Genomic DNA, 21,949 nt, shown 5'->3' with positions numbered 1-21,949 from the left:
GCATTTGACCAGGCGCACCACCAAACGGTGTATTCAGGATATGCTATATACACGGGTCATAATCACAGGGTTGACACTACTAAATTGTCAAATTGTAACTTATTGTAGTATTTTAATCAGTAAGACTTTATAAGATAACAATACGAATACTAAAATGAGGCGTATAGGTACAGTTTTCAATTTGTTAGCGGGCATGACGTAAAACAACGAATCAAAGAATTCAACTTTATTTATAACTAATATGGGACAATGCTGTTTATTAAAAAAATACTCCATCCCAGGACCTTTTGTTTTCCAAATAATTAATATTACCAATAATTGATAAGTTCCAGTTAGGCGGGTTCAAACAGAAAGATTTGAAAGCAGAGAAAACTGTGATAACTATCTTATAATCGGCATGACTTTATCAGATGACAATACTAATACAAAAATAAGTCTTGCGCATAGTTATAAACTTTAACTCAGTCACGGACCCGCGATATCACGGGTGTGTTCTAGTAATGCTTATAATTACACGGTTGTTTAAATCTACATTCAAAAATTATATATTAATTGAGGGGTGCATTACGTTTACACTCATTTGGGTATTAAAAAAAGAAAATTTTCGCGCAGCTTTTTATTACATTTGTGTGTATTCATTTTACAGGTAAATACATAAAGAAAATATTGAATATAAATGTCTCAATTTTTGTTAATTTATTGTTTTTGATTTTTTTATATTTCAAATAATTGATAAATGATTGTTCATATTGATCAAGTTTAAATCTAATTTGATTATGGGTAATCCCGTTTTAGATTAAGGCTTACGCATTTTTATTACTAATATGTCAACGTGAATAGTTTTTAAACGAAATTAAAAGTCACGTGTTTTAATCAGTAAAAGAGGGACGAAAGATACCAAAGGAACAGTCAAACTCCTAAATTTGATACAAACTGACAACGCCATGGCTGAAAATGAAAAAAAAGACAAATATACAAACAAAAGTACACATTACAAAGCATAGAAAACCAAAGAATAAACAACACGAACCCCACCAAAAACTAGGCGTGATATCAGGTGTTCCGGAAGGGTAAGCAGATCCTGCTCCACATGTGACACTCGTCGTGTTGCTTATGTGATATCAAATCCGGTAAATAGTCTAATTCGGTAGGTCACATATTTGAAAGGGCATGAGATTTTAGTTACGACGTTAGGAACATATCCGATATCATACGTAAAGCGGTAATTCCATAACGATCAACCAACTTGTGATGGAGTCGGTAAAATTTACGAAGGGGTGCTTTCAAACAAGAGTATTATTTACTGTTTAATTGTGGTTGTGAAATGCAAAATTTAGACGGGAAAACTAAAAGCATTCTAAATTTAAACAAAAACTAACGACAAACACATATGATAAACAGAATCAAACGACAACCACGGAATCACAGGCTCTTGCCTTGTAATAAGCCCCTACATAATGTGGTGGAGTTAAACATATATGAAATTCTCATTTAATTTTCAGGGTTGTTATTAGGTTTCCTGGGGGTGAACCGTTTCTTCCTAGTAAATACTACCGTCGTTACGAACACAACAAATACTTATTCTGTTATGAAACTCCGACGTTTGTTAATTAATAGATATCGACAACAGGAACGTTTGTATCCATATTTGTTCAGTTGTTAACCTATGGAAAGACATGCAAAGTTCATTAGACAGGACTAACAAAAACACGAGGTGAACAAATACAAAAGACAACAAAAAGACAAACTCGAACTCTACCAAAACGGTGTTGATCTAAGGTGTTCCTGAAGGGTAATTAGATCTTGTTTTAGATGTGACAACCGTCGTGTATCTCTGTTAAATAATATATGTGACAGCGGATTGGTTATCGTTTCTTTTTCAACTTACGTCCAAATTCGCAAATCATCTATATTTTCTTACCGTAAAACTAGACCAAAAATGAAATACTGTAGTGTGTTGATATTGAAATCACGTTAATGTTTTACATAGAGACAAATCAAACTAAAAACCAAACAGAAATTTGCCTATGAATTTCAAAAGGAACGAAACCCATGTAAACATCAACACGTATACTGATAGGAGCACATGTTTTACTCCTAGGAATGTCTATGGATCTTTGGAAAGCATATTCCATGGCGTAACGTTTAAATGTAGATAAGTCATCTCAGTGATACAATTTTGATATGAAACAACGACCTCGTATGCTTACCTCTTTCAAAAATTAACCACGTCTAATTTTATCTCGCAATTATTCTATTACGTGGTTGTATCATTGGCTGAGTTACAAGACGGACTCAATAGCATACCAAGTCTGTTAATTTTCTCAATACAATTTTTGAGCGTCGAAGTTCCCATTCAATTCCTGAAAATATTGTGCTAAACACCGATTGTATTCAAACCCTTTATAATAATTGCAGTAACCCCTTACGTTGTGCTTTTTACAACTAAAACATGAGATTAAGATAAAACCACAATAAACGAAAAAAGTTAGCGTTCAACTGTCCTTTTACTACTACTTCAAAAACCATTTAACTGACCAGTATGAACCTCATGAAAAACCGTTGGCGATCTCAGATTCTTCGGAGGGATAGGAAGAGCATATTCTATTCGTGGATTTCATTGTATGTAACATTGCAAGTGAGACATCCAATGTCTAGTATGTCTCGTAGGAATAAGAGAACAAGTCGACGAGAAGAGGGAAACAGTTCATTTCCATTTAAAACTCAGAATGTTCGTTATGCCTAAATCTGGTTAAAATCATGATTACTCTGATAATTTTCGTAATTTTTTTTATTTTTGGCAAATTTTGGACAGAAAAGAAAAATTTTATCAAGATAGTTCTATTTAATTTTCTTATATGTCTTTTCTTCAACGTAAACTTTTTTTCCTATCTGTTAACATCATTCTTAATAATCGAGGCAAACTATGGTCTTTCGAACTCACTACTTTGAAACAAAATCATCCACTTGTATTTTTGACCTGATGAGTGAAACTGATTTTTATAGATCGTTCTTATGTTGTACTGTTATACCACTGTCCCGGGATTGGGGGCTGGGATCCCGCTAACATGTTTAACCCCGTCACATTATTTATGTATGTGTCTGTCCCAAGTGAGGAGCCTGTAATTCAGTGGTTGTCGTTTGTTTATGTGTTACATATTTGTTTTTCGTTCATTTTGTTTTATATAAATGAGGCCGTTAGTGTTCTCGTTTAAATTGTCTTTACATTGTCTTATCTGGGCCTTTTAAAGCTGACTATGCGGTATGGTCTTTGTTCATTGTTGAAGGCCGTACGACGACCTATAGTTGTTACCACATCTTATGTTTCATATCTAACAAATCAAAAAGTAAAATCAACTTTGAATGATGTCTTGTTTTAATCAGTATTGTATTTACAAAGAATTTGAACATGTGCAGCACAGTCTGTAAACAGATCTTGAACTGCAGGATGTTTCCTTTGGTTTCTGTAAAATTAGACATTCACTGAAATTAAAAATAGCAAGATATTATACATAAAATAGTACCTTAACTTGATACTTAAAGGGACACTAGCTGTCAAAAAAGTCTAAAATAAACAGTTTACAGAGCATGGGGTTCATAATATGTAGGTTCGTTTCGTGTGTATTTTAGTCCAGACGCCATCTAATTAACTATCGATTTGACCTCAAATTACCATATAAGCGATGTAAACATGAATAAAGATATAAAAAGCCCAAAACCAACACGTGCAATTGGAATTTTTTTTTAGGTCTGTTTGAGTTTATTTTATAGATTACAAATATATGTTTCTCATTGTTTTTAACCATATAAGAATGAATCAGTGATCAAATGATTCTATGTAGTTTCACTTTCATTGTTGACATTCTTTTTCTTTAGAAAAAAAAACAGTACACGTACAAGGTATCCGCTGTCAATCTCTAGCAAGGAGTTAAATCGAAGTTCATATGAATACGCATTTAATGAGGTGGACTATTTATCAATGTTTCTTCGCTTAATTTGACAAAATTTTGGCTGCTAAAAGCGAATTATTATTTCACTATTTCACTTTCATTATTGATTGAACCAAACAAATCGTACTTTATTTTGTTTTATATATCTCGTAGCTAGTGCCCCTTTAAACTACCACTTAAAGTATCAGTGAAAATAAAAAATCACAAAAATACTGATCTCCGACAAAAATTCAAAACGGAAAGTCCCTAATCAGATAGTCAAATTAAATGATAAAACACATCAAACAAATGGACAGCAACCGTCATATTCCAGACTTGGTACAATCATTTTCAAACGTAGAATGTATTGATATTGGTTTTATAGCGTTGAACCTCTCACTTGTTTGACATTCGTATTACATTCTGTTATATTAAAAAGATGCGTGAACAAAACATACGTCATTGTTGAAGGCCGTACGGTGACCTATAGTTGTTAATGTTTGTGTCATGTTGGTCTTTTGTGGATAGTTGTCTCATTGGCAATCATACCACATCTTCCTTTATATATATTTATATATTATGCCAGTAGCAATAAATTTCAAAAAAGTGGTACAGCAGTCATCACTGAGTCACAATCTCAATTAAAACAAAAAACAAACAAATATTCAAAAAAGAAGCACAAAAAGCATATATCATATTACACAACAACGTGCATTGCTAACTCATAAATGTATTTTACCAAGTCAGGAACTTAGCAGTTGTTAACCCTATAGTTTCGTCGAGTGTTGCAATGTCGTTTGGTTTTTTGTTGCACTTCAGTGTTTCTGTTGTTCCGTTTTTTCCTCTTAAAGTTCATGTGTTTCCCTCAATGTTAGTTTGAAACCCAGAGTTTTATTCTCTCAATTGATTTATGACTTTCGAACAGCTGTATAATACTTTTGCCTTTTTTTCGAATGGGATTTGTCTTTTCGTTAATGGTCTGTCGACTCTTTTATGCTTTTTTTTCATAATTTAAAATTGTGCGTCAACAAAAGTCCATAATCAAATAATGATACATCCAGTTTTTTTTCTATTTTTAACACATAAAGTTGAAAACAAAACAAATTCAGTACATGTAAATAGAAAAGGGTCTTTACCTGTATAGATAGACATCCTCCAATGTCCTCCACACTTTCTGGTACTTTCTCCGGGACATGCACGATTGCATTCCGATTCTTGTTTAGGTGGATACCTGTTGACATTCAGTTGGTTGCCACAGAAACATTCTCTAGTAGCCTTTGAAATAATTTAGAGCAGATTATGAAAATAATTCAATTACACTTTGAATTACAAACCATTAAAATTAATGTTATATCATTAAATTATCAACGTTTTGTGACACTTTACGCACTATGAAAAATAACCTGTTCATACTCATAGATACAATAATTCTATCGCTCACCTCTCAAACACATTGAACACATCAGAACATTCCTAAATATGTGCAGTTGCAAAAGAGGATAAATGGCAACAAATATGTGAATCTATGGATGAATATACATGTATTCTAATATTTTCAAACGTTGTGTTTAGTTAACAATTCATATATCTGAATATATATTTGTAAAATAACATGATTAAACTGATGAGAAAATTTATAACACCGAAAAACATTAAAAGTATGGATATATTAGGCTGGGCGTTTCCACTTTGGCACATTCTTTTTTTCTATTTAAGACGTTTATCTTTATTGTTGTCCTCAGTCCAATAGTTGTTAGTAAACAAATTGTATTATCCTTATAAGAACTAACTGTTGTCATTTTTAATCGATATGATATTACTCTAACAAAATCCCCTAAAGTAATGCATCAATAATACCAGATTCACAAAAGTTTTTTATCTCATGAAAATTAATTGAAATTAAATTGTCTACAAGTATAGTTTTCCTTATTGTGGTCTATTCCGTTACTGACCTAGCGACATTGCTTCCGACATTACTTAACTGAAAACCTACATATATGAAGTTGTGATTATTCTCCCGACGTTACTTACATTTAGTCCTACATATATATATATATAGCTGCAACATTTCTCCCGACATACATAACCGTTAGTCTTACATATATATAACTACAACCTATCTCCCGACATTGCTAATCTGTAGTCATACATACATATAGCTGTAACATTTCTCCCGACATAACTAACCTGTAGTCCTGCATATATGAAACCACGGCATTGCTCCCGACATCTTTTAAGAGTCATATTATTGCTGTTAGGTTTTTTGGTATCGAAGAGTCTGTTTCTATCATCAACAAAACAACCAACGTATCCTAAAAGAAAAGAATATACACTTTGAGCGTTTCCTTTAAGAATTTTGGTCCTCAATGCTCTCCAACTTCGAACTTTCTTTGGTTTTGTAAACTTTTTTGGATTCGAGCGTCAGTGATGAGTCTTTTGCAGACGAAACGCGCGTCTGGCGTATATACTAAATTTAGTTATGGTATCTATGATGAGTTAATTTCCAATCATCAACGAAACAACAAACATATCATAAAGGATAAGAATATACACTATAAGCTTCATCAACAAAAAAACAAACATATCCTGAAGGATAAAAATATAAATCATGAGCTACATCAACAAAACAACAAACATATTCTTAAGGATAAGAATATACACTATAAGCTTCATCAATAAAACAACAAACATATCCTGAAGGATAAAAATATAAATCATGAGCTTCATCAACAAAACAACAAACATATCCTTAAGGATAAGAATTTACACTATGAGCTTCATCAACAAAACAACCAACATATCCTAAAGATTTAAAAATATACACCATGAGCTGATCCTATCATCAACAAAACAACAAACATATCCTAAAGGATAAGAATTTACACCATGAGCTGATCCTATCATCAACAAAACAACAAACATATCCTTAAGGACAAGAATATAATTTATGAACTCATGAACAAAACAACCAACATGAGGCGAGATGTATAGAGACACAGACACGTTAACTTTTATTTCTATAGAAGTCGCTCTTCACTATACTACTACCTGTCGATACATTTATTCTTGGCATTGCACAAGTCATGTCTTCTTTGACTATTAATGACGTTAAAATACTAAATCCCTGTGATGTGTTTTAGTCGATTTTAGTCTCTGATGCATGATTTTTTACTACTAATTGGTTTTGGCTTTTAACTAGCTGTCAGTAACTGCAAGTACTCTCAAATCGTATTTTCTTGTTAATTCGACCTGTTAATACTGTTTATAATGCTTTTTTGTTATTTTTTATTTATTTGGATCTTGTCTGTACACCAGCTTTGATTATTTGTAATATCTTCAATTTTACTCTTATTCTTACAATATTTGTATAAACTTCAAGATTATAAAAAACGTTTTTTTTCTAAAGTGAACATTGATTGGTTAAATATTTCTCAGTGATGTCCTGTGTTTGAATTTGTTTGTTAGCGTTTTGGTCATGAATGTTTGTCTCTAATATTTAATTAACTGTGCATTTGTATTCAGATATCGCAGATCAAATTTATTCGTTCATTGTGTTATCATACGTTTTTTGATTGAGTTAAGTCTGCCAATTGATATTTTCTCGTATGTTTTTCTATGTTGTGATGTTATGCTATTGTTTCAGAAAAAAGGAGAAGGTTTGTATCCATTAAAACGTTTAATCCCGCTGCAAAGGTTTGCACCTGTCCTAAGTCAGGAATCTGATGTACAGTAGTTGTCGTTTGTTTATGTAATATATACCTGTTTCTCGTTTCTCGTTTTGTTTATATAGATTAGACCGTTGGTTTTCCCGTTTGAATGGTTTTTCACTAGTAATTTTGGGGCCCTTTATAGCGTGTTGTTCGGTGTGAGCCAAGGCTCCGTGTTGAAGGCCGTACTTTAACCTATAATGGTTTACTTTTTAAATTGTTATTTGGATGGAGAGTTGTCTCATTGGCACTCACACCACATCTTCCTATATCTATATACTATGAGCTTCATCAACAAAACAACAAATATAAGCTAAAGGATAATAATATACACTATGAACTTATCAACAAAGCAACCAACATATCCTGATTGATAATAATATATTGATTAACATATCCAATACATCAATTATTTATTGATTACATTAAATATACTTGTATTGCTCCGTCATCGGAAAGGACCACCAGGACATAACAGACAAAAAATCAACAATTTATGAATATCATTTGTCATAGCCACTTTTATGAATTTACCTTCCTTTGGGAACGTTTAAAACTGACTATTCGAAGTTGTCATTTGTTGATGTGTTTCATAAGCGCTCAGACTGTAACATACTACCTAACTGTTGTTATGATTTCACCCCCGGATTATAGTGGAGTTCGTGTTGTTTCTAAATTTTTTATTTATAACTGTTGATGTTAATGTCCGTTGGTTTTGTGAGTTTTTGTTTACTCCTGGGTTTTGATTGTTATTGTCTTGCAAACGTTTTAGGCTAGTTCATCAACTGTTTGCTTTGCATCCTTTTCTAGAGAAGCTGTAATATGGCCATCTATACTATTAAACGAGAAGACCTCATTTTGGGTGTCGCTTCTCTTCTTTCCACAATAAATTAATCATGATGCCTCTGTGTCCTATGGGTACGTTGCATAATCGCATTTGTCATCCGTTCATATGATTATTCAGATTGAGTTATTTTGGGTGAAAAACGAGAAAAAAGACGTCCGGATATGTTTCCGTCATTGGGCGAAATTTTAAGTCAGATTAGACTTCCAGTTTGCGTTTTTCTGTATACTTTGAACATACATTAATTAAATGCTACGAATACAGTGTATTTTCTGTCTTATATCCTTCATTGGACGAAATTTAAGTCTTTTTACTTTTTACTTTGAAACAAATACAAAGTGTATTTTCTGTCTGATATCATTTTCAAGTTTACTATCCACGGCAGTCACGTGTTTTATTTAATAGAGAGGGTCTGAATAATATATCAATGACCGCTGGATCAATTATTATACTGAAAATTGACTGTAAAAAGAAAATACAATTTCGGGACGTCTGGAACGGGTGTTTTTAAGTTCGAAATTTCAGGATTGACAATTTCGGGATCCGGAATTTCTTTTTTCGAATTTCGGGATGTCGAGATATTTAATATGTATAATGAATTCAGAACCTCGGGATTTCATGTTTTTCAGCCCGGGATATTGGGATCAGGGCCCCTCCGCATTGGCGGATCCAGAAATTTTCATACGCAGGGGCCCGTTGACTGCAAAAGAGAGGCCCGCTCCGGTCATGCTTCAGTGATTCCCTATATAAACAACCAATTATATTCCAGAAAAGGGGGGGGGCGGGTCCCCTAAATCCGCCTCTGCCACGACCCCCCTTTAATGAATGTTCATAATATACAGATACGCGCTAAAATTAATAGAGAACACACCAAAACAAAAAAGGATATTTTTGTGGATAAAGGAGGGGCATGCTAGAAAACAATTATCCTGTCCCAAATTACCTATGACTTTTGATACTTTTTCTGAAATTCTCAAGTCACTAAATGTTTTTAAAAAAAAGAAGATGTGGTATGAATGCCAATGAGACAGCTCTCCACAAGAGACCAAAATGACACCGAAATTAACATTTAAAGGTCACCTTACGGCCTTCAACAATAAGAAAAAGCCGATACTGCATAGTCTGATGTAAAAGGCCCCGAAATGACAATGTAAAACAATTCAAATGAGAAAACTAACAGCCTTATTTATGATCATTTATGTACAAAAAAAGAGCGAAAAACAAATATCACTGAACCACTGAATTACAGGCTCCTGACTGGAATCTCATAATACATGTACACTAAATGTATGTTCATAATAAAATTAATAGAAAAAAAAATGGCAATTTTGGAAAAAAAAGGAGGAGGGTTAAAAAAACCATTTTCCTGTCCCCAAGTAACTATGACTTTTGATACTTTTCCTGAAATTCTTAAGTCATTAAATCTTTTACTAAATCCTTCCTACAACACTTTACATCCTTTCAAATACGCTCTGAATGCCCGCGATTTCGCGGGTGTGTTCTAGTTTTTATAAATTTAAATCTAGCATGTTGCCACCTAAGCTGTATTGTGCAAAACCTTTTAAAATTTTACAAGCATTCCCAACATTTGAACAAATGTGTTACTCACCTAGATTGCCTTTCAGTTTTGCAATTTGTTCATCAACATATTTACATGTTGTACGACTTGTGCACCGGGCAGCATTGGAGGAGTGATAGCATACAAGTATGACAAGGAGATACACGTGTAAACTTGTAGATCTAAACATAATGTGATAAGCTGAAAAATATTATAAATTATTAACAAAACTTTGATATTTTGCTGCAATTTTTCTAATTACGCACAAGCACTACGATAATACAATTTGAACGTATTTTAGGTTATCTGTCGTTGTACAAATATTTTTCTTTTCTCATGGGTTTAATTGACAATGCATGTATTATTTTAAGCCATTTGTAAAAGTCTCGTTAAATCTTATTATTTTTTAATAGTTTTCGATAATTTTAACTGTCAATGATCAAGCTATGAAAAGTTAACAGAACATGTTCCCGCCAAAATTGCAATAGCTAATATATCGTTAACAAGGACATTGACCTCTATAGATATTTGGCTTTTTTTTTGCTTTTTTAATTAATCCCAATTCTAGTATATATACTAGTTTTACGAAAAGCTATTCATTTTTAACCCCTTCCTGTTCCCATCGGTACTCTGGTACCGATGGGCTATATTTTTGGGTAACTAACTTGCGCAAAGTATTGAATCTTTGACATTTGTTGACGTATAGAAGTGGTTGATGGCTCAAATCAATCCCCTATATCACAGCTGTGTGATTAGTGGTGCCTAAAACTTCTTCCGAGTACGGTTTGGTATCAAATCGCCCCTAACGGACAACGTTTTCTCCTGTAAAAAACGTGTTTTTGTTTTTGATTTGAACTTAATATTTCCGTCGAGTATGGGAAAATAAACTGTTGATTTTAGGGGCAATATGACTTTTTTTATTAACTTCGCCGTGTATTTTTGAGGGAAACTATTCAAAGTATGATTAAAACTTGTACTCAAGTGAAAAAAGTTATTGAAAGTGTACCAACGCAATCATTTACTTGAAATGCACTCTCAATTTGTGGTCATTTCTTTCCAAATTAATTGAAAAAAAGACAAAAAAGACAAAAAGTCATGAATTTTTTTTTTCGAAGTTGAAATAGATGTAACAGAACATTGTTTCTGATGTGCCTGGTTATGGAAATGTCGAAAACACTTTTGTTCAAATAAAGAAACCGGTAAACGTCTAGAAAAAAAATGGCAGACTAAAGTATGATATCATCCTATATTTGCTCAAAATAATGGGTTTTACAACAATTCTATGTTATATCGAGACTTAATTTCTAAACGAAAACAGTAAACAGGCTGATTATTTGTTTACTGTCACTTCGTTGCTTTATGAAAGAGTTAAGTATTAAAATTTCAAAGTATTAAACTGGAATTCCCGTGGTCCAGTGGGAAGCTGCACTAGCCCATAGCAGGAAGATTGCATGTTCGAACCTCAAAGCCGGAGGTGAAAAAATAATTTCCTATTTAAATGAAACTTAACTTAACTTTACTTTCAATTTCAAAAAGAGGGTCATGAATACATACAAAAGTCAACTTAAAAACAATGTTTGTATGTTTTTAAAAAATGTGTGTCCTAATTGCACCCCCCCCCCCCCCTTAAACTAAAACCTCATAGGCCCAAAACACCAAAGTAATTATTGGTAATTCATTGAATCTTTACTTTCAAAGTCAAAATTCCATGTGCTGCTTGGAAAAACATAATTTAAGCTAAATTTGTGTCAAGGTCGTGTGGAGACTTTTATAAGGGCTAATAGGATAAAGTTTAAGTGTCAAAGCAATGTTCAAGTCTGATAGACACAGGAAAGTGTCAAGTATAAGATTTTGGAAAGTGTCAAGTATAAGATTTTGACGAAAAAACGGCTGAAAACCGTTATTGTGCATGTTGCGGGCATCCACGTTTGGGGGGCATATAGCACGTATTTCCTCCAACTATACCATAATGGTAACTTTCCTGTGTCTATCAGACTTAGGACATTGCTTTGACACTTAAACTTTATCCTATTAGCCCTTATAAAAGTCTCCACACGACCTTTTTCGGAAGACTTTTGTATTTTTTTACTTTTTTTTCGCAAGTCACGTGACTTTTGGACAGATAACACGTGACTTCAAAAGACAACATTTCTGATATATTATATTTTTTGAAATATTTTATCATTTATCTCTCAAATGGACCTAAAACGACCTTTATGTAAGCCTCAGTGCGAATGCTATATGCGATTGAACTTTGATAGTGTCTTTCCATAAGTTTACGTCCAATTTGGCGGAACGTGAAAGTGTTAAACATAGAATCGAACGTCCGTAAGACTGGACAGTCTTTTGGAAAAAATGTCTTTACATAAATAATGTGCACATTACTTTTTAGACTTTCCATTCTTACATTTGTACAGTTCTTCTCGTTTCGAAATTGCCAAATATATTTAGAAATGTATTTAAACATATATAAAAGATCTACTTACTGTGTTAACTGGTGTTTATTTTCCTGTTTCTGTTTTCATGGCTTTCTATTGCTTATATACAGTCATTTAAAGTTTGACCTGACCTCGCTCAAAGAAGATTAATGATGAAATGTATACATTTACATCGCTAACGGTATTTTGAATGAATAATTCAAATTGATATTTAGAGTAGCTTATTAATGATGTATTAATCATACACTAAAAATTCTTGTTTTTATGTTTTTGATTTAACATCAACAAAAAATTATAATGATTTCAATTAAACAGGTTTAGAAATGATAATTATCATTTATACCAGAATGGATTATATCAAATTAACACCAGTCGCGCATTTTGTATTCAAAGTTCAAAGTGTCATCAGTGCTATACATTTTTTTAATTTTATTTAAAAGTTTTAATTGTTTTATTTGTATAACAGTATTTGTAACTTGATAACATCAATTTCTCATTTCTGAACAGTGATATATTCACGTGTTTATCTATCTAACTCGTGTATAATCACATTGCATGAAATTATAACCAGCAAACCATGGATAGTTTCTCTGTTATGTAAAAGTATAAGCGTACACACTCGATAGAGATAAACCCCTTGAATTCATACTTGTTTATTGTTGAGGAATGTACATTAATGTGGGTTTTTTTGTAGTAGGCTTGCTGTCCTATAAATAAAATAACATGTTATACTGCATTACAAGTAAAATAACAAAAATACCGCACTTCACGGAAAATTCATATCGGAAAGTCTTTCATAAAATGTTAAAAAAAATTCAAAAGCTTGAACATATCAGAAAATAAAATTACAACAATATCAAACCCAAGGGTAAATAAAAAACGGAAAGTCTTTAATCCAATTGCAAATCAAATGATAAAATACATCAAACGAATGGACAACAACTGTCATATTCCTGACTTGGTATAGGCACTTCTAAATGTAGAAATCGGTGGATTGAACCTGGTTTTATAGCGCAAAACCTTTCATTTGTATGACAGTCGCATCAAATTCCATCATTTTTACAACAGACATAAGAGGTAAAACTGTCAAAATAGGAATATAGCAATCACCACTGTGTCACAATCCCAATCAGAAAAAAAAACACAAATATTTAAACAAATAAGCACAAAAAGGGTTATATAGAATTAAGCAACCACACGCATTGCTTACTTGTATATGTATTTAAAATCAACACAGAAACGTGACTGCATTGCAAGATTCATATCAACTCTGTTGATAGTCGCTTGTTTGACGTGAGAATGTTACGTCACACAGAAAAAGATATAAAATAATTTTGTTGGTCAAAGTATTTTCAGTATTATAATAGAACAATAACACAATGGCTTCATTATAGAACAATAACTTAGTGTCGGGATATTAAAGGTACAAAAGACAAACGAATGAAAAACAAACGTGATATTCCTGACTTGGTTCAAAGAAAATCGTGGATTAAACCTGGTTTAATGCATTAGCTTTCTGTTGAAGAGGTTAAGGACATGAGCTAGACACAAGGGTAAATAACGGGGTTACGCTTGGTGTTTTCGAATTTTTAAATATTGTTGAATTGTCGCTTTTGTTTTTTGTTGCACTTCAGTGTTTCTGTTGTTTCGTTGTTTTCCTTTTATAGTTGATGTGTTTATCTCAGTTTTAGTTTGTAATCCGGATTTGCTTTTTCTCAATCGATTTTTGTCTTTCGAACAGTGGTATGAATTAAATTCACAAAAATACTAATCTCCGAGGAAATCCAAAAAGGAAAGTCCCCAATCAAATGGAATATCAAAAGTTCAAAGCACATTAAACTGAGCGGCATACTACTGTTGCCTTTGTTTTACACCGTTTTAAAAAATGATTGTAGTTACAAAGATCAACTACAAAGAATTCAATGTGTTAATATATAACACTTAATATGAAGAAGGCGCTACCTTAAATGCCAGCTTTATAATGTCCTAGATATTGATTGGTTGTTGGTTGTTTAACGTTCAGTGGCAAATATTTCATTCATGTTCAGAACGAATGTCCAAGGCTACAATAACGTTTTGTTTATGTATTAAATAAAATTATAAGTTCAGATGGAAAATGCTATTTTATTTGAAAAAAATATTTTGATTCCCAAATTGATGAATAAAAAAGCATAGGACAAAAAAATAATTTTGAATCCAGATCTTTGCCAAAAAAGATTTTATCTTTCAGATATGCTAAATAAATTTAACTTTTATATATCTAAAAACATAAAAACTTCCCAAACCGCACATGTCAGTCTGTACACAGCATTTTTTAGGTGATAATAAGACTGAATTTGCCAATTTGTTATGATAAACCTTAATACTAGTGTTAAATTTTGACTAAATAATTTTAAATGATAGCGCTGAAGGGCTTCGGTAAAAAAATATCTGACTCGAATAAAAAAAAAATGTATTTCTGATCATCTTCAGTTTGTGAGTTCTACATCAATATCATGTATTATTAAATTCAGAGTCGGTTTTATGTCATTTCTTGCATACATTTTTTTTTGTTACATGTACATAATGTAGCTTACTTTTCAAGTTCTTATATGACAGCAAAAAAAAATTGAGAATGGAAATGGGAAATACAAGCATGTTAAAAAAAACACATTTGGTTTATACAATAACTTGAGTTAAGTAAATGGATTTCCATGAAATTTTACCAGGAGGTTCATATACAAAACTCAAAAGGAAGATAAGAATTGATTTTGGGGTTATAGTACATTATTGGGGGTATTTTTATTTTTTTATTTTGGGTTTTTCTTTCATATTATATCATATTTATATCAATTATACTCATCCAGTACAGATTTGGCAGGAGATGCACTCAAAATAGGGTGTTTTAAACATTTTATCTGTAGTCTGTGCATTTTTCCTATGATGTACATGTACTTCTTGATAATGTTGATGTGAGTATCATGATAAAGAAAATATATTTGGTAACCGTAAGTATATATTCACAATTGACATGCACCAGAGCGAGAAAAGGATCTTCTTTCCCTTTAATTCCAAAAATTGCACATGATTTTTTTTCTCTCACAGAAACACATGAGTTATTTGGTAAATAAAACATTTGTCAATGTTTGAAACTTTCAGTAAAAAAATCAGTTTAGCTTGTTTGAATGTTTCAATAATTGTGTGAAAATTTTAACAGCAATGTACAAAACACTTGAATAAATTGCATTATCTGCAGAATTATTGATAACTTTCCTCACAATAAATTTACAAGGACATAAAACTAACATATTGTCCATGCTATTCTGATCTGAGTTTTATACATACATATACTGGCATGGCTGTGCTGTTTCAAGTTGTCTTCTTTTTTTGATTTCTTGAGAAGTATTTGTTTAACCTGTTCAATCACTATAAAGTGATACAATTCTTATTTAGACGCAACACATTAATAGTGACCAAAAAGGTACTGCTTTCACATGAGAGAAGCTAGAAAAAAATTAAATGTACACATTTTCAATATTTTTGGAGGACTTACTATCATATGAAATTAAGGAGTTATGTAGTTAGAGACTTCTGCTGAATAGAAATATGTGGGTCTAACTGCTACCTGTTTTCAAATTAGTCCATATTAAAGTTTAAAGGATCCAAAATTAAAATATGTTTGATTTCAAATGACAAAACAAATTGTGTTATTTATATGCTCAATATACATCTGTGGTCGTATCAGGCTGTGCATGGCAAAGCATTTTATTGCCTTTAGGTTTGTACTTTTTTGTTTGTTTTGGTCATGAAAATAAATTTGTAGTTCTGTTGTGAAGTTGCTAACATGAGAGTACACAATTTGCACCTATATTGTGAGTTTTTTTCACCAACTTTTTCTATGAACTAGACAAAAGTTTATTCTGTGCTTATTTGTTAGATTATCCTTGTTTACAATTTAGTTACACGGTCACCAATTTAACTTTGAGTTCATCCAGAGTCATAGAAAAATGGCTTTCAACTGACCTCCAAACAATTCATGATTATGCAATGAGGCCAGTACCCAAATTTCATACATTATTACATTTTATTTCAAATCCTTAAAACTGGAATTAAACAAATGTTTTGTTTTATTCCTTCAAATATTTCAATAAATTTGACATTATACCATGCTTAAACTTCATGTTTTGAAGAAAAGGATGCTGGTAACAAATTTAATTTACTCATTTTAAAAAGATGATAATTATATAACTTCACATGGTCAAAGAAGAATTGTAAGATTTCCAGGTTTTTTTGGTGAATAGGTGCAATTTTAGTTACTGAGACAGAGTACAGTTTTGGTACTGTAATGTTATATAACCATAAGTGTTTATTGCTTAATAGGTTCAAATGTGAACCTGATAGTGATATAGTGATAAAGTACTTGGTAGAGTGAAAATGTTTTTTTGATCAGGTTTAAACTGATGCATAAAATATACAGGTGACTGTTGCAACTTGAATGTTTAAGGATGTAGCCCACAAATATGATAATCTCCCAAGTAATGTATGCCCTGTACATGTATATACCTATCAAAGTCATGGTATTATCATGGGTTATATTATGAAACTCCCATCTTCCCATAAATCCAATTTTGGACAATATGAGAGCATACAATATATAGTTTGTACCTAAATGAACTACTCAGACTCAAGTTTCCAAGTCTCCTTTTATGCTTGAACTTAGAGAGAGAAAACAAAACAGTTTCCATCTCCTGGGACTGTATCTATTAAAGGGATCTATGTGACATAATCAGTGAAAAGATTTGTTGAGAGTTTGCCAAAGGAAGTCATGAAAATAAATTTGTAGCTGTGAAGTTGCTAACATGAGAGTACCCAAATTGCACATTTATTGTCAGTTTTTTAACCAACTTTTAAATAACAAAACAGACAGATTGTGAATTATGGGGGGGGGGGGGGTAATCATAAGTTTTGAATTAGTCTGTGGTTTCATGACTTACCGTGATCACATTCAACAGTATAACCAACGTCATTATCACTGTTCTTTGGTATGGGGAATTATGTGGCAGGTGAACATAAGTAGTCATGGTCAACCACAACCGGTGCACCGGAGTTTACCCCGCATGCCGCATGGCCATTATAAAAAAAAATCCGAAATGTATTACTTGCAGAGTTTTTTACTGTGTTCCCATGACTGGACGGAACTTTTACACTAAATATGTTATCGTTTACTATGATTTTGTGACTTTTAAATGCAGTACCTGTGATTATTTAGGTGATTTCTTTTGACCTCACTGATAATGGAATGTTGTAGCAGACGAAACATGGCGTCAGATGTTGTTGTCCTAACTTCGGTAATTTCCGTGGTACGATAAATTTTAAATAAACTACACAAGTTACCAAAATTTCTGAAATCTTGTTTTTGCAAACAAATAAAAATTCATGACGTATTTAACATCGAAATTATTCCGATCTGTCCCGTTTTTTCAAGATCGCGTTGAGACGAGAATTTTGGCAGCCATTAAAAAAAATCGTACGGGATTAACGAGAGTGACGACACGATGGGTCGTCTAGAAAGAGTTATCGTTCTTTGTCCCAAAACGAAGCTTCCACCTTAAGTGTCAGCATAGCTGGAATATTATTAAAGATAGTTGATTTATTTTTGTGTATGCTAGACACGCGTTTGGTCTACAAAAACGCCTCAGTGAATAGTTATCAAAGGTACACGGATTAAAATAAAGTACGCCAGCCGCGCGATTCGTGTACATTAGACTCACCAGTGACGCTCATATCAAAATATCATGAAGTTCGACCCAACAAAGTTAAAACGATATTGTATAGCATTGAGTGCTAAATTTTTTGAGAGATTTTGACGAATACAGCTTAACATAAGGTTTATATCAGTCATCTTTAACATCGTCTGCCTTTTTTTCGGATATCATTGTTTTGCCAATGAGGATACTCATATTAAAAAAACAAAAGATATCTCCATGACATAATATCAGTACATTCACAACTAAAACAAAGACACAAAATCTGTATATTATTAGTTGCATGGTGTGTTCGTGACCTTATTCGATATATATGGGGTCAGTAAATTCCATATGGGGTGATATTAGGTCAGTAAATTCCATCTTTGGTGAGAGCGAATAATAGTTCAATAGCGCACCGTGTAACGAATTTATCTTACTGCCTATCTTCACATGCGGCCTATCAAAGTGATCAAGTCCTCAATACTTAGTATTGAGATATCCTGCTTCAATTTGTCTATAACAAATGCCAAAAATAGCAACGTTTTAACTTTAAATTTGTTTTATGAATTTATTTCATTCGTTCATAGCATGTATCGATTGTTCGTCTGTTGAATCTTTTCAAATTCCTTTTTTTTTTTAAAGGAAGTAATTCCGTTATGCCAACAATGTTGTTAACAACTTGTTAGCGTCAAATCTGTTTTTTGAACTTATTCCAATCTTTTGTCATCAATTTCGTTGTCTGTTGATTCGTTTCAGATTTTCCCTTCACACCGTGTTGTTATGAAGGGTTGTGGCATCTTTTTTTTTTGAAAGAGAAGTAACTCCTTACTTACTCCATATGGTAACTAACAATGTATGGATGCTAACCCTATATTTTTAGGACACCCTATATCAAATACACAAAGTCTCCAAGTGTTGTCAATTGACCAATCATATCCCGATAAATCTATAGGAGGAAAGATGATACATTTTACATGGTTTATTTTCATCGCGTTCATTATTCTATCTTGTCTACAAATACTCTGTCCACATGTTGATAATAGGAATAGAGCTATTATATATAAAAACTGCAGATATTAATTTCAGAAATAAATACAGTAATCATGTCAGTGTGTCACACAATGTTTTAGAAATATAAGCTCAGCACACAAATATTTAGTCGTTTCACATCATTGTCAGAAAAACGTGTTGACAATTATATGCATGATGGTCTTTCCAGAAGCAATGATAAAATATCGTTTTTATCGCTGCAGGTATTTGTCAATGGGGAATATGTTCTATAGTGTTATTGACAGACATTCATATATCTATTTTTAGGTACGATTATACACCAATAAATCATGCCCTCATAAATTATCAATAGGTTCTTGTCATTGAAAAAAACCAGTAAAATCACAAAAGAACTAACTCCAAAGAAAATTTAAAATGGAAATTCGCTACTGAAATATCAAATTCAAAAGCCTCAACAAGTCAAACGAATGCACAACAACTGTCTAAAGAAAAACATGGAACGTTCGTACAAACTATAATATCAATAGGTTCTTGTCATTTCGAAAAATATAAAATCAGACAAGTACTGAAACGGAAATTCGCTAATACAATATCAATTTCAAAAGGCTAAACACATCAAACGAATGCACACCAACTGTCTAATGAGAGATTTCGTTAAAAAAATACAACATGGAACGTTCGTACAAATTATAATTAAACGATGATTAGTAATTTCATCTTTCTACCTCTAAAGCAATTTTAAGTATTGCATTTTTTTAATTTTGCTGGTGTTTTTTATATATGCGACTTTTTGTGTTTCGTTGGTTCTTATAACGTGAGTCTGTACTTTAATAAATCCTGTCAGTATGTTTTTGTTCTATAATATGTCATTATGTTTTATTTCTATTATAAACTAGAAACTACCCTGGAACGACAAACGTAAAAATTATTTAAGCACGTAGTGGAAGAACCATTTGTGGATTCTTATAAATTCTATAGAACTTTTGGACCATTTTAAATCTCTGTCTTTTTCTAAAATTAATTCTAACAGACTTTTGATTTTTTAACCATGTAAGCTAACATTACTTACTTACTTATCCTCTTCATCCCCAGTGGGACATAAGGCCACAACAAACTGCCTCCACTTCTCTCTGTCCTTAGCCATGTACTAGGCTTAACCCCAGGTGTAGCCCATTGCTTCTAATTCTGCTGTTACAGTTCTTCGCCAGGTAATTCTAGGCCTCCCTGGTTTCCTTTTCCCTGGTGGTGTCCAATATAAAGCTGTTTTAGGTGTGCGATGTTGTGGCATTCTTAGTACATGGCCTAACCTTCTAAATCTTCGTCGTTTGATTTCTGCTGTTATACTTTTAGCATTGCACTTCTTCAAAAGGCTCTTGTTGCTGATCTTATTTGACCAGAATATTTTGTTGATTTTCCTTAGGCAGCTAGTATGGAAAGCATCTACTTTTTGAAGATCACTCACTAAAACACGCCAAGTTTCCGAACCATACAGTAGGACAGATTTTACATTGCTGTTGTAAATTTGCAGTTTGGTCCTTAAACTGTACTGGTTAGACTTGCAGATTGTATGAAGTCTAGCAAATGTTGCGCGTGCATTAGAAAGTCTTGCCTTTATATCCTTCCCTGGATAAAATATAAAATGAAAAATACGTTTATAATATTTTGAAAGATCTTCTTTTCTTGATCTGTCAAGGACGTTTGGCAAGATAATGTACGAGCAACAGCTGCTTTATCAACAGGATATCACCAGCCCAGTAGTATTTTGTTTTTAAGCTAACATTGCAAATGGTTAATTTTAGTTTGTACGTTGAACGATAAATATATGTGACGTATAAATTTCATGACGTCAGTCACGCGAAATTGTTTCTTTCAAATTTGTTTCATGATGATGACTGCTGCACCAATATTTTGACTATTTTATTTATTATGTCTGTTTAGTTCACGCATTATTGTAAATGTACCGGAATTTGATAGGACTGTCGTACAAAGTAGGAGGTTTAGCGCTATACAATCATGTTAAATCCGCAATTTTCTACATTTGAAAATGCATGTACAAAGTCAGGAATATGACAGTTGTTGTGCTTTTGTTTTTGGTGTGTTTATTCATTTGATTTTGCCATTTGGTTAGGAACTTTTCGATTTGATTTTACTCTATGTCCAGTAATTTTTTTTATCTTAGTGTTTACCTTTTTTCATTATTTCACATTTTATATCTTCCAATAATCATTTTTAGAAAAAGGACACGACGCTGTCTAACAAAATTATGGCTCATTATGTGTTTGTCTTGACCCTGAAAACGTTTGATAAGTCCGAGTTGCAGCAGAAATACAAGTAAAATGAAAACAGCTGTAGCTCTTATCTTATCTTGCCAAACGTCCTTGACAAATCAAGAAAAGAAGATCTTCTAAAATATTATAAACATATGATATTTTGTTTATTGTAAAAAATTATGAGATGCATTCCATGAAATATGATTATGTTTCTTTTTATTGAATGGAAATGAATTTTCATATAAACCATAGCTTGTTTTAAAGTTGCACGTAATATAATATTCAACTTACTACTAAATATAACTAAATCAAAACAAGATAGTTATGTAAATTTGGCAAAGGAGATGAATGTTATCCTTATGATATTCCAATCACTGATCATCTAATAGCATTGATAAATATGAGCATGAAGTAGGCTGAACATAAAGATCACTAGGTTTCAATCCCACCGTTAACTTTTTTTGGT

At 32.4% G+C, this 21,949-nt stretch overlaps 1 protein-coding gene across 1 annotated transcript; it reads right to left on the bottom strand.

Moving 5' to 3' along the window:
• Positions 1-3,358: 3,358 nt before the first annotated feature.
• LOC139489814 (sialate:O-sulfotransferase 2-like) lies at positions 3,359-12,596 on the bottom strand. Its single transcript, XM_071276660.1, has 5 exons — positions 12,525-12,596; positions 10,090-10,239; positions 6,117-6,241; positions 5,066-5,204; positions 3,359-3,483 (listed from the first exon to the last, which is right to left on the bottom strand). The coding sequence occupies exons 2-5, from the start codon at positions 10,226-10,228 to the stop codon at positions 3,473-3,475; spliced, it is 414 nt and encodes a 137-aa protein (XP_071132761.1). The 5' UTR covers positions 10,229-10,239; positions 12,525-12,596; the 3' UTR covers positions 3,359-3,472.
• Positions 12,597-21,949: the final 9,353 nt, after the last annotated feature.

This window comes from Mytilus edulis, chromosome 9, assembly GCF_963676685.1.
Source record: "Mytilus edulis chromosome 9, xbMytEdul2.2, whole genome shotgun sequence".
Classification (NCBI taxonomy): Eukaryota; Metazoa; Mollusca; class Bivalvia; order Mytilida; family Mytilidae; genus Mytilus; species Mytilus edulis.
The sequence above is the reverse complement of the archived record's forward strand: the minus strand, read 5'-3'. Positions and strand labels throughout refer to the sequence as shown.

Bases quoted from the DNA above. Each gene is read 5' to 3' on its own strand.
- LOC139489814 (XM_071276660.1), bottom strand. From the start codon at position 10,228: ATGTTTAGATCTACAAGTTTACACGTGTATCTCCTTGTCATACTTGTA. The intron at 6,242-10,089 runs GTGAGTAACACA...CTTTTCTTTTAG, and splicing joins AAAACTGAAAGGCAATCTAG to GATACGTTGGTTGTTTTGTT. The intron at 5,205-6,116 runs GTTAGTTATGTC...ATTATTTCAAAG, and splicing joins TCATATATGCAGGACTACAG to GCTACTAGAGAATGTTTCTG.